Consider the following 12,416-nt stretch of genomic DNA (forward strand, 5'->3'; position numbering starts at 1 on the left):
CATAAAGTGAGTCCAAATCAAAGGTAACAGAGAAAACACAACTAAATTTGGTAGCAGATAAACTTCATTATGAGTTGAGTTGTATCTTCTCAACAGATATTTTAAAGACCTAATCCTGAGGACCTCAGAACATAACATTTTGTGTTTTTTGGAAATAGGGTTGTTGAAGAGATAACTAGATAACTGAAAATGAGGTGATGCTGGAGTAGGGTGGCCCCTTATCCAATATGACTGGTGTCCTTCAAGCAAAGGCAATGTGTTGTGAAGACAGGCACACCAAGTATGGTATATGACTGCAGAGGCAGATTTTGTTTGTTTGTTTATTTATTTTGAGAGAGAGAGAGAAAGAGAGAGAGAGAGAGAGAGAGAGAGAGAGAGAATGAATAGGGAAGGAGCAGAGAGAGAGAGAGAGAGAGAGAATCCCAAGGAGGCTCTGTGTTGACAGCGGGATCTCATGAACTATAAGATCATGACCTGAGCCAAAATAAAGGGTGTGCTGCTTAACCCACTGAGCCACCCAAGCGCCCTGAGGCTGAATGATGTTATCTACAAGCCAAGGAATGCCAAAGAATGCCTAGCTCTACCTGAAGCTGAAAAAGACAAGCAAAGATCCTCCCCCAGTTACTTCAGAGGGAGCATGGCTTAGCCAACTCCTTGGTTTTAGACTTTGAGCCCCTAGAACTGAAGGACAGGTTGATATAGCCACCCACATTCTGTTATTTTGTAATGGCTGCCTAGGAAACAAATACTAACTTGAATGTAGCATAAACTTGAAATAGGTATAAAGTGCTGTGACTGCCATTTTCTAGTGAGTAGCAGTTTTCCATTTGGATTTAGATGTAGGTACTATGATAATAACTGGATTTCGTCAGATCATGTTTTGTACCCAACCAGTGGTTACAATGATGTAGATACATTAATAAAAACTAATAAATACATGTAAAATATGTAATATATAATAATATATAATACACAAAATAAAAGCAAAAGCAAAACCACAATATATTCCAATATGTCAGGCCCACATAGACCAAGGTGACATGACTGAATTATATTTTCATTTTAATTAACTAGTCACTTCTTATCATTACTATAAATATAAAATTCTAAAGAGTTTCATTCTTGAAAAATAAATCATGAGGTAAATGATAACATAGGTATCTTAATTAAAAATTTTCTGATTTTACTCTAAAATTCCAGAGTTCAATTCTTTAAATCCCAATGCCTGGATTTAGTAACTTCTCAATAAATGCACGCTAAATTAAAGAAGATAAGGAAAATGATATATATTTTAATTAACTGGAATGGCAAGAACTGTAATTAATTTACTTAGAAAGTCACTTTGATATAAAGTCTTGAAACTAAGTTACACTATTCCAAAGCTTAGAAATCCTTGTATAATCGAACCAATATTCCACAATGTCAGATTCTTTATATAGACCATAAAATTAACCATAAGAGATGAATGGCATGGTGTTATGGAGATAAACTACTGGATTTTTTTAAAACTATATTAACTGCCAAGCACTGCAGCAAAATCCACCTTAATAAACACTATAAGGATTATTAAGAATTCAGAAAACTTCTTCAGTGCTATAACCATTTTCCTAGATTGGTCACCCTAGATTGGCTTTTTTTCTCCATTACTCCTAAAACTTGTATACGTTTTTGGAGAAAACTTATGTCTCTTATTTCACATTTCTATACTACCTACAACTAGTTTAGTTTCTAAAATCTGGGTATTATAATTTCCTTCAAACTGTTCTGTCTCCATGATACACACAAAAAAGTATTTGTATTTTTTTCCAAATGGTTCACATAAAGACCTTTTGTTTATTCAAATATTCTCTTTAGTAACAAATTTCTTATCACATATTTCATTTGGTGACAATTTTCAAATAAGTGAAATTTAACAATGTGGAGTTAATACTAGACCTAGATTAACTATATCCTAATTGATCTTTGATTATTGGAAAAATAAAATAGGTCAGAAATTTAATACCTTCTTAAATGATGTATTTACATCATGTTATAGATGTGCTCAATTGCTGGTGAATAGTTTCCTTGAATATTGGATACACAAGTTTTTACTGAGTGGTAGAAAATTAAACATTATAAAAGGCTTCGGAACATATCTGAAGATATCTTACAAATTTTTTAAGATAAAGAATTGATGATTCCTTAAGGTATTTAAGGTACAGAAACCTATCAAAAGTAGCTATCTTATTTTGAACTCTAAAATATCATATAAATGTTATTTGAAATTAATATTGTTGTTAGAGTAGTGTTAGAAGAAAAACAACACCAAGACCCAAAAACCAAACCATTTTGGTCCTAAAACAGTCCTAAAATGGCATAATTTAGGCCAAATCCTCAAACTGGGGTTTAATACGTGATCTAATGGCAGTTCAACCTTCCCCAGAAATGTAGTCTTAACGGGTCGGTCAGGAATTTTTCAATCAGCCCCAGTGGGTCTGCCACTTGGTCCTTTTCCATCCCACAAAAGATGATGAGGTAATCGACATAACAGCCCTAGCCTTTCCAGCTAAGGGAAAGCAGACTTGCCGGGAAAAATCTTTCTCTTTTGCTAATAATTTTTTTGCCCCACTCTCCTGCAAAAACTTTCCATTTGTACAACTTCCCAAGTGCCTCTCTATTTGCTAGATGGGATGCTGCCCAGTTCATAAATTGAACAGTAAAGCCAATTAGATTTTTAAAATTGACTCAGTTGAATCAAATCTTTGTTATTTAACAGCAGTCAAATTTTACTCTTAAAAATATGTTTTGTCCACACTTCCAAAAAATAATACAAATTAAGTACATTTTATTAATAAAGAATAAATTCACAATATAAATATATTGTACATGTGATTTTTAAATAAGCTTGTTAATTTAATCATTAATCATACCTGAGTTAGTTCATTAATATCTATAAGTCCGTTACTGTCGGCATCAAAATATTTAAACATTTGATCCACCAACAACTTCTTCCAAGACAGGTCATCACCGTTAGGGTTTTCATTTTCTTGTGTAATATATTTTTGATTTTGTAAATCTAAAAGCATGCTTTTCATCTTGTTGTATTCAGTGGTCTTGCAGTTATTTCCTGTAACAGAAGAACTAAGTTATTTTCAAAGCAATATTATTGAAAAGGAATCATTTATTGTTTTAAGGTAAGAAATTGATATCTTATAAATAATATACTTGGTACATAATTTTTATCTTCCAACTTGTACAAGGTTAAAATAATAGGATATTTTCATTTGTATCAAATCTAATAAAAACATGTTTACTGTGTGCTTTCTCTAGGATAAAGTAATTGGTTCTATGAGGGGTTTAGAAACACATGATAGCTCCAATTGTTTAAATACATTATCTTAGTTTTTTTAAGTTGTTTTTTTTTAATGTCCATTTATGTATTTTTGAGAGAGAGAGTAGGGGCGGTGCAGAGAGAGGGAGACAGAATCTGAAGCAGGCTCTGGGCTGTCAGCACAGAGCCTGCAGAGCCCAAGAAGGTGCTGGAATCCAGGAATTCTGAGATAATGACCTGAGCATAAGTCAGATGTTTAATGAACTGAGCTACCCAGGTGGCCCCATTATCTTAGTTTTAATCCTCACCATACATTCCTATATAGATAGTTTCATCGGTTTTAACATGAAGTACAGGGAGTTGAAATAACTTGCCCGGCAAAGAGTTAGATTGTGTTGGATTTTTGCACTTGAGCTCATATATATATACATATCTGGTTTCAAAATAGGATAGCATATATTAACTGGAAGTATGCTTTTTACATTTGAATTTGTTTTGAAGATGTCTGTACGCATGTGTTTACATTTATAAAAATCCTATTCCCAATGATGCTGAGGTCGTATTTGTATTCTTCTAAAAGACTTTAATTATTTTTCTGATATTTGTTTATCTCTCCTTTAGGAGCACAGTGCATTACATGATATGTGTTTGCACCTTGTATCTCCAAGTTTTAACTTTGCAAATTTCATCTCCACAAATGAAGTATAAGCTCATTGCACTAACAATGCATCAAAGATTTTCAGTATTTCCCATAAAATAACCAGGACAATACTGGCAACATCAGAATTAGTGAAAATGATTGCTTAGCTTAATGTCTTCAAAAATAACTGCAATTTTCACACAATTGTCTTACAAAGGATTTTTTTTTACACTGGCCCCCATGACAATGTCTTTAAATAGTACAATGGAAAGTAGTATATACTACTGATAGCAAATGTGATATAAAATATAGAAAATACAGTGCCTAATGTAATTTGTAAATGAAAAAAAGTAGGTATTATATTAGCCAAGAATTTTTACAATGTACTTTTAGAGAAAATACTAACTTTATAATTGTTGTCAATATTGACAATTAGGCTTTAACAGAATCTACAATTTTAAAAGATTTCTAAAGATTTTTAAATATATGTCTAAGAAGTATGGAGTTGAAAAACAGGATTTGAAGTCTCATTCTCTTTCAAGACAAGATGGAAAACAATCTCTTCTAGAGAGATGAGAGACTGTCTTATTTTTCAAAGATAGTGAAATAGCTATTGTTGTTCAGCAATTTTAGTGTTTAGCAATCCTGTCAAGAACTTCTTTTTTTACAACAAAACATAAACTTTGTGCTGCAGATTAAGTCAATTTTGCATTATTCCATTCTCAGTATAAAAATAATGCTAAAAATGTTTTCATAATAGCAAAGAAATCACTGACAAAAGAGAGAAGTAATCAGATCTAGAGGGGATAGGTAGCAATTTTGGTGTCCATGAAAGTGACAGAAAAGAAGCCTTCAAACGTGTGTGTGCCTGTGATTCTGTGTGTGTGTGCCCACATGCGTATGCAGAGGAAGAGAGAGAAATGTGTGATAAAAGAATGAGAAAAAGGATGATAGACCATTGCAATAGCCCTCCATGGAATTTCTGTATTTGACCTTGGGTTGGTATCTCCTTTGACTGATGCTGAGTAGGGTTGAATTTAGGGGAGCTGATATTGGGCCATAGGCAATGTGGAGACCAGAATGTTGGTGAGAGACAATGGGAATCAGGTCTTAAATGCTGAAAACCTGCTAACTAATATTTAAAATTTGAGGAACAAGGAAACAGTTTGAGTTGTTCATTTTAATTTTGATAAAACTGAGTAATGTGATCATCATCATGATCCTATTAATATTTTCATTTCCCAACTTGCAAATTTCCTTGAAAGTTCAGGTGGCTGCTGGCAATCCAAAGAAAATAAAAATAAAAGCATGGCAGTGAAGGCATTTATAGTCCACAGAAATGTACAAGAAGTAGTTATGCAATTATGTAAAACTTTGTAGAATTTATAGATTTAATAAAATTTCTGTCACAGATTTTTTTAGTAATAAATAGGAACATCTGCTATTAACAATAAATTACATGTAATGAAGATTTCTTACGTGTCAGGAAGTTTATACATTTTAAATTAGTTATTCCTCACAACAGTCCCAGAAGAAAGACAACTATCACCATTTTATAGATGAGGAATTAAGGCACAGAAAAATTAAATAATTGTTCAAAGTTACAGAGCTAGAAAGGAGCAGAGTGATTTTTTTTTTATTTAAAAAAATTTAATGTTTATTTTTGAGAGAGAGAGAGAGAGAGTGGGGGAGGGGCAGAGAGAGAGGGAGACACAGAATCTGAATCAGGCTCCAGGCTCTGAGCTGTCAGCACAAAGCCCTATGCAGAGCTTAAACTCACAAACTGTGAGATCATGACCTGAGCCAGAGTCGGCCCCTTAACCCACTGAGCCACCCAGGCAACCCCAGAGTGATTTTTATATACAAGCAATATCCCTTCTATCTTTTATTCTCTGCTTCTCTTATCTTCAGAACTGAGTTTTAAGATCAACTTTTACATGTGATTCAGTAAATTTGTCCAAGGATTATTTGTAAAGAGAAAGATAAACATCATAATAAACACTAGGCAAGTAGAGAAAAAAATAACTCACAAAGGAAAAAGAAAAAGGTCTATCTGAGAACTAGCAGGAAAATAAATACTGAAAAGGAAGCTAAAGGGAAAAGAACTCAAGAAAGAGGGTCTGATGAGATGTCAAATGTTTCAGAGTAAAAGTAAGATAGACAATAAAACAGGCCCATCGAATTCCTTAAACTGTAGGTAACTGGTGACTTTAAAGAAGATTTTAGTAAATAAATGGAGCATTTTTTAAAAAATCTAGAATCTCCTTTTTTATTATATGTCTTTTTCCCATTGATATTTTTCTATTTTGTTTTAATTTTAGTATGGGTAACATACCTTGTTATATAGTGATTCAACACTTCCACAAATCACCCAGTACTCATCACGACAAGTGCACTCCATAATCCCCATCACCTGTTTCACCAATCCCCCCACTCACCACCCCTCTGGTAACCATCTGTTGGTTCTCTATTAATAGAAAACAGAGTTAAGAGTCTGTTTCTTGGCTTCCCTCTCTCTTTATCTCTTTTTTCTTTGTTTTGTTTCTTAAATTCCACATATGAATGAAATCACATGGTATGTGTCTTTTTCTGACTTATTTCTCTTAGCATTATACTCTCTAGCTATATCCATGTCATTGCAAATGGCAAGATTTCATTCTTTTTTTTATAGCTGAATAATATTCAATGATATATATGTGTGTGTGTGTATATATATATATATATATATATATCTTTATCCATTCAACTATTGATGCTGCTTCTGCAATTTGACTGTTGTAAATTGTGCTGCAATAGACATATAGGTTCATATATCCCTTTGAATTAATGTTTTTTTGTAGTTTTGGGGTTAATACCCAGTAGAGCAATTGCTGGATCATAGGGTAGTTCTATTTATAACTTTTTGAGGAATCTCCTTACTTTTTTCCATAGTGGCTGCACAAGTTTGCATTCCCACCAACAGGGCACAAAGGGTTCTTTTTCTCCACATCCTCACCAAACTTGGTTTTCTTGTGTTTTGACTAGCTATTCTGACAGGTACGAGCTGATATCTTACTGTTGTTTTGATTGAATTTCCCTGATGATGAGTGATGTCGAACATCTTTTCATGTGCCTGTTGGCCAACTGCATGTCTTCTTTGGAGGAGTGTCTATTCATATCTTCTGTCCATTTTAAATTGGATTATTTGCTTTTGGGTGTTGGGTTCTAGAAGTTCTTTATAAAATTTGGATACTAACCCTTTCTCAGACATGTCATTTGCAAATATCTTCAAAATGCAGCAGAATTCTTATTATAATGGGTTAAGGAGCAAAAACAGTGACGATTTGGCATTATTAAATATTTACTACCTTTTTTAGTGAAAGAAAAAGAACTAGCATTATTAATGAAACAGAATAGATATTTAGAAATAAATATCAATTAATAGATATTTGGAAATCATGGACTCATCCATGAATAACATCAGGCAGGAGGGTAAGAAATTTTTGTTCATCTGCTTTGATAAGATTCCTTTCTCAAAGATTAATCAACAGTCAGTGTTTGATTGGTATAGGTAAGAGAAAGAAATATTTTCCTGGATTTACCTCCTATTCTGGGAGACCAGTAAGAGATCTCCTCTGCATTCCCTGTTTTAGACACTGAGAACAAGACAAATGAGATGCCTATTGGTGGTATCTATTCCATCATCTTTCCCATGAATGCAGTGACACTGAGGTTGTGCTGATTCTTGATTCAGAGTCATTCAAAGGGAAGTTAAAATCCATCTGGCCTTGGGGGGCCGGGAAGGATGCAGAATCTCTGACATTCAAATGGCTGCACCTGTGTAGCTAGCTGGCAGTACCTCTCCAAGTCTCTATGGAACCAAAGATAATTACATTTTATACATCCTATAGTACATCCATCTGTTTGAGGACATGGTAAGTGCTAAAAATTATAGATTATATCAATTATCCTTAGTGTTATGTTTTCCAAAGGCTGTTTTTATCTTTTTGAAATTACACTTTTATCCCTCTCCCATCCATCAATAAAAATTACCTATTTCCTTCAACACAAAAACATTCAAACCTAAATATATAAGAATATTACTTTTCTTTTTAACATTTATGGTTAGAATTTGATTATTTTCATTCTAATGTAAGCTAAAATCTTAGATATTCAAAGAATAAAAATTGAATGTTTTTATTTTAGTGTTAATTCTATTCAAGTATTAGAATGTATATTGGAACTATTTTTTCCTCAAACTGTTCAATAATTGTTAATAAAGTCTTTTCACATAATTTATTTATTTATTTTTAAAGTTTATTTATTTTCTTTTTGAAAGAGAGAGAGAGAGAGTTGGGAGGACGGGGCAGAGAGAGGAAGAGGGAGAATTACAAGCAGGTTCTGCACTGTCAGCGTAGGGCCCAATGCAAGGCTCAATCCCACAAACCATGGGGTCATAACCTAAGCCAAAATCAAGACTCAGATGCTTAACCAACTGACCCACCCAGGTGCCCCTCACATATCTTTAGAAAAATATTTCGTATTTATAGCATAAGGAATATATCAAAACTTTAGTATATTGATTTATGTGTATATGTGAATCAAATTCAACATGGAAAGCTATTATATTGAAGTTAATTTGTAAGTTGTTAAGTGTGTTTTTATCTTGATTGAATTTATCTTGATTAAAAGTAGTCAAAAGAATTAAAACAAACTTTAATCCTTAACTGGGATATCTATTTAAATGTGAAAAAAGATAAATGTGTAAATTGTTTTATTTTACATGAACTCTACTTAAATGTTCATGTTAAAAAGTATATTCTAGGGGTACCTGCGTGGCTCAGGTGGTTAAGTGTCCAACTTTCAACTTTGGCTCAGGTCATGATCTCATGGTTCATGAGTTCAAGCCCCACATTGGGCTCTGAGCTGACAGTGCAGAGCCTGCTTGGGACTCTCCCTCTCTGCCCCTCCCCTGCTTGTGCTCTCTCTCTCTCAAAATAAATAAATAAACTTAAAAAAAGTATATGATAATTATAAACAAAATTAATGTAAGTTAACTATGTTTCAGATACTATTCTATTCTGGGAATTCACTAATACAAACACACATACACACACACAAACACACATACACATTCTTCACAATGTAGGACATTTAAAGAACCATGATTTTCTCCTAGAGGCAAGGATCTTTTTTTTTATGTTTTTTTAAAAATGTTTATTTATTTATTTATTTATTGAGAGAGAGAGACAGACAGAGAGAGAGGATGAGTTGGGGAGGGGCAGAGAGAGATGGAGAGAGAATCCCAAGCAGTCTCCACACTGACAGTGCAGAGCCTAATGTGGGGCTTGATCTTATGAATCATGAGATCATGACCTGAGCCAAAATCAAGGGTTGGACACTCAACTAAGCCACCCAGGTGCCCCTTTTAAGTTTTTATTTAAATTCAAACTAGTTACCATACAGTATAATATTAGTTTCAGGTGTACAAATAGTGATTCAACACTTCCATGCATCACTCAGTGCTCATCACAGCAATTGCACTCCTTAATCCCCATTACCTATTTTACCCACCCCTATACCCACCTCCATTCTGGTAACCATCAGAGTCTGTTTCTTGGTTTGAAGTAGGGAATAGTTTTTAAAGAATACACTATTTTTGAGACTAGTTTTAGGTTCACAGCAAAAGTGATCAGAAATAAAATTTTCCATATACCTTTTGGCCCCTACATGCACAGACTTCCCCACTATAAATATTCTGCAACAATCAGCGAACATACAGTACATATCACTATCACTAAAAGTCCATTTGAAATCATACAGAATGTAGCCTTCTAAGGTTGACTTCCTTCATTTAGTAATAAGCATTTAATATTACTACATGTCTTTTCATGGCTTGAGAACTCACTTCTTTTTAGCATTGAATAATATTCCATTCTCTGGATATACCAAACTTTATTTATCCATTTACCTACTGAAAGATATCATGGTTGCTTCTAAATTTTGGGAATTATGACTAAAGCTGCTATAAATATCTGTGTTCAAATATATTTGTGCGGCCCTTAGTCTTCAACTCTTGAGTAAATCCCAAAATGCATAATTCCTGGATCAGATGATAACATTATGTTTAGTTTTGTAAGAAACCATTAAACTGTCTCCCAAGTGGCTGTACCATTTTGTATTCCCATCAGCAATGTATGAGAATTCTTGGTGTTACACAGCTTTGCTGGCATTTGGGGGGACAGTGTTCTGGATTTTCACCATCTAATACACATGCAGTGGCACCTCATTATTGTTCTATGGGCAATTTTTTAAAGTTAATAAGTATATTTTCCAAGAGATATTGGTTCTTTCACCGTTTTCCTACTCTTTACTCATGCACAATGTAATTTGGCTTAATTTAATTCCTTAAGCATTGTTGAATAGTTAAAAGAATATGATGAAGGATACAATTAATTGAATTGGTATGCTTACTGATTAACTTTGGGAATTAATCTTACTGGAAATAAAAGGAAAGTATTATGAATTAAATACCCATTCTCCAAATGCTTTGCTACTTATATATAACTTTTGTCAATGATATGCCACATGTCATTGACAACTGCCTACAAATCTTTATAAGCAGGATTTAAAACAGGGTTTGACTTTCTAGTTTGGCAAAAGTGACTGTATATTAGAATTTCAATAAAAGTGCTCTAGTAATCAGGTCACTTTGCTCTGTAAACCCTAAGAGAACATTAATTAAAATGCCTTTGAGGGGTCAGGTTAGTCACAGTATGCTCTATTTCCAACTATACTCTTAAAAGATGACACACTTTGGAGTAGGTGCTCATCTTAGCTGTTGCTTACTATCACCACCCTCTCTCATCATCTTCACAAACACAATCACATATTATAAAGATACAGAGAATGCAGCAAAGTGAAAAGCACAATACAATGGTGAAATTGATCACCTAGAATGCTTGGAAACTTAAAAGAAAAATGGACATTTATCTTACCCAAAGTAAATAACACTTGTAATATTAATTATCATAATTGGCCAAATGTGTAATTCTATTGTTTAGGGAATTCAAAGCCTCTTAAAGCATTGTCTTTGTAGTAAAAACCAAGAAAATACAATATGCATCATATGAAAAGGCATAGCTCTTTTACAAGATATGAAAGTTAATGTTGCTTAACAATTTGTGAACTAAGTTTTCCGTACATAATTTTTTTTCTGGTAATCAATCTACAAATATTTTGCACATAATATGTAAGGCCTACCATCTTTTTACAAATTTACAATTATTATTAAAATGTGAGTGCATATTGCCTTAAATATATATAACACATTGACCTTACATTTCTTGTTGTGATAGGCTCCTGTGTTTTATGAAGGTTATTAATTTTCATTCATGTTACAATACTTATATGACTTTTTGGAGTAAAGATACATAAAGTAAATTGCTTATTTTTTAAAGAATTTCACCAAATCATTTAAAATTAACCAGGTTACAAAAAAGTAAATCTATCCCTGCACAATTGTTTTGTGCCGGCACTGTTCTAAGTATTTTACAGATAACTTCTTTAATCTTTGTAATTACCCTATAAAGTCATATCATATCATTGGAAGTATAATAAGCCCAATAATAGGTTTGACATTTGACATTATGTGAAAGGTTGAGAAACATCTAACCCTAGAATTGGAAGCCCATCACTCAGAAATTAATTCAGAAATTTCCCTTGAGATATACAGAACTCACAAGTTTGCATCTATTTGTCTATTGAAAAGCTAGAGAAGCTTCAGGTGTAAAATCTCATATGCATACTCAATAAATCTTTTTTTTTTCTTTGCTTTTGTCTTCTATATTGAGACACAGAGACCTTTCAGCTAGTGGGGTTTTGAATTTCCACAACGAGCAATAGGCCTACCTAATGACATGAATGACTTGCCAAGCCTATCTAAACATCATGATTTTGTAGGCTCACAACTTCAAAAAATGTAACTCAGATGGTGATACAATTACCAGGCAAGCTTGATCAACCACAAAGAAAAACTGCAAACTTCCGTATGGGAAACATAGATCAAGCAGCCATTAAGCGTTGTACGTGGGTCTGGAACAAATCCAGAAATGTACTCTTATAGGACTATAAAACTCTTCCTTAGGCACTAAGCTTAATGTTAAATTTATCTATAGAAGTTTGAGGTTGAATCAATTTCTTCCTGAAGTTCATCCATGAACCCTGGGTACTTTGGACAGTTTGGTTTTATAAGTTCCTAGTTATGAACATGAGTATATGTCTTTTTCTGGTCACTGAGTAACTTAGTGAAGAGTTCATACACATCTTGCTTTTTAATAGTTCAGCTACTCTTTGTCTCATTTATCACAAAAAAGTAACGAAGTGATAGTGAAAAACAGGATTTTTCTCTGGGGTTTCTACTTCTTACACATTCTATATAACTTATTTTGCCAAATAAACAAGAGATGATAGTCTTGAATGGGCATC

The 12,416-nt window shown here is 33.3% G+C and overlaps 1 protein-coding gene across 3 annotated transcripts in view; it reads right to left on the reverse strand.

The window, feature by feature from the left end:
• Positions 1-12,416, reverse strand: part of FSTL5 (follistatin like 5) — a 722,149-nt gene that overhangs the window by 356,861 nt on the left and 352,872 nt on the right. For all 3 annotated transcript variants that reach the window (XM_049631268.1, XM_049631267.1, XM_049631266.1), the window contains exon 4: positions 2,910-3,106. In XM_049631268.1, coding sequence (XP_049487225.1) covers positions 2,910-3,106 — 197 coding nt within the window. The remainder of the gene's footprint in view (positions 1-2,909; positions 3,107-12,416) is intronic.

The sequence above is a fragment of the Panthera uncia genome, chromosome B1, assembly GCF_023721935.1.
Source record: "Panthera uncia isolate 11264 chromosome B1, Puncia_PCG_1.0, whole genome shotgun sequence".
Taxonomy (NCBI): Eukaryota; Metazoa; Chordata; class Mammalia; order Carnivora; family Felidae; genus Panthera; species Panthera uncia.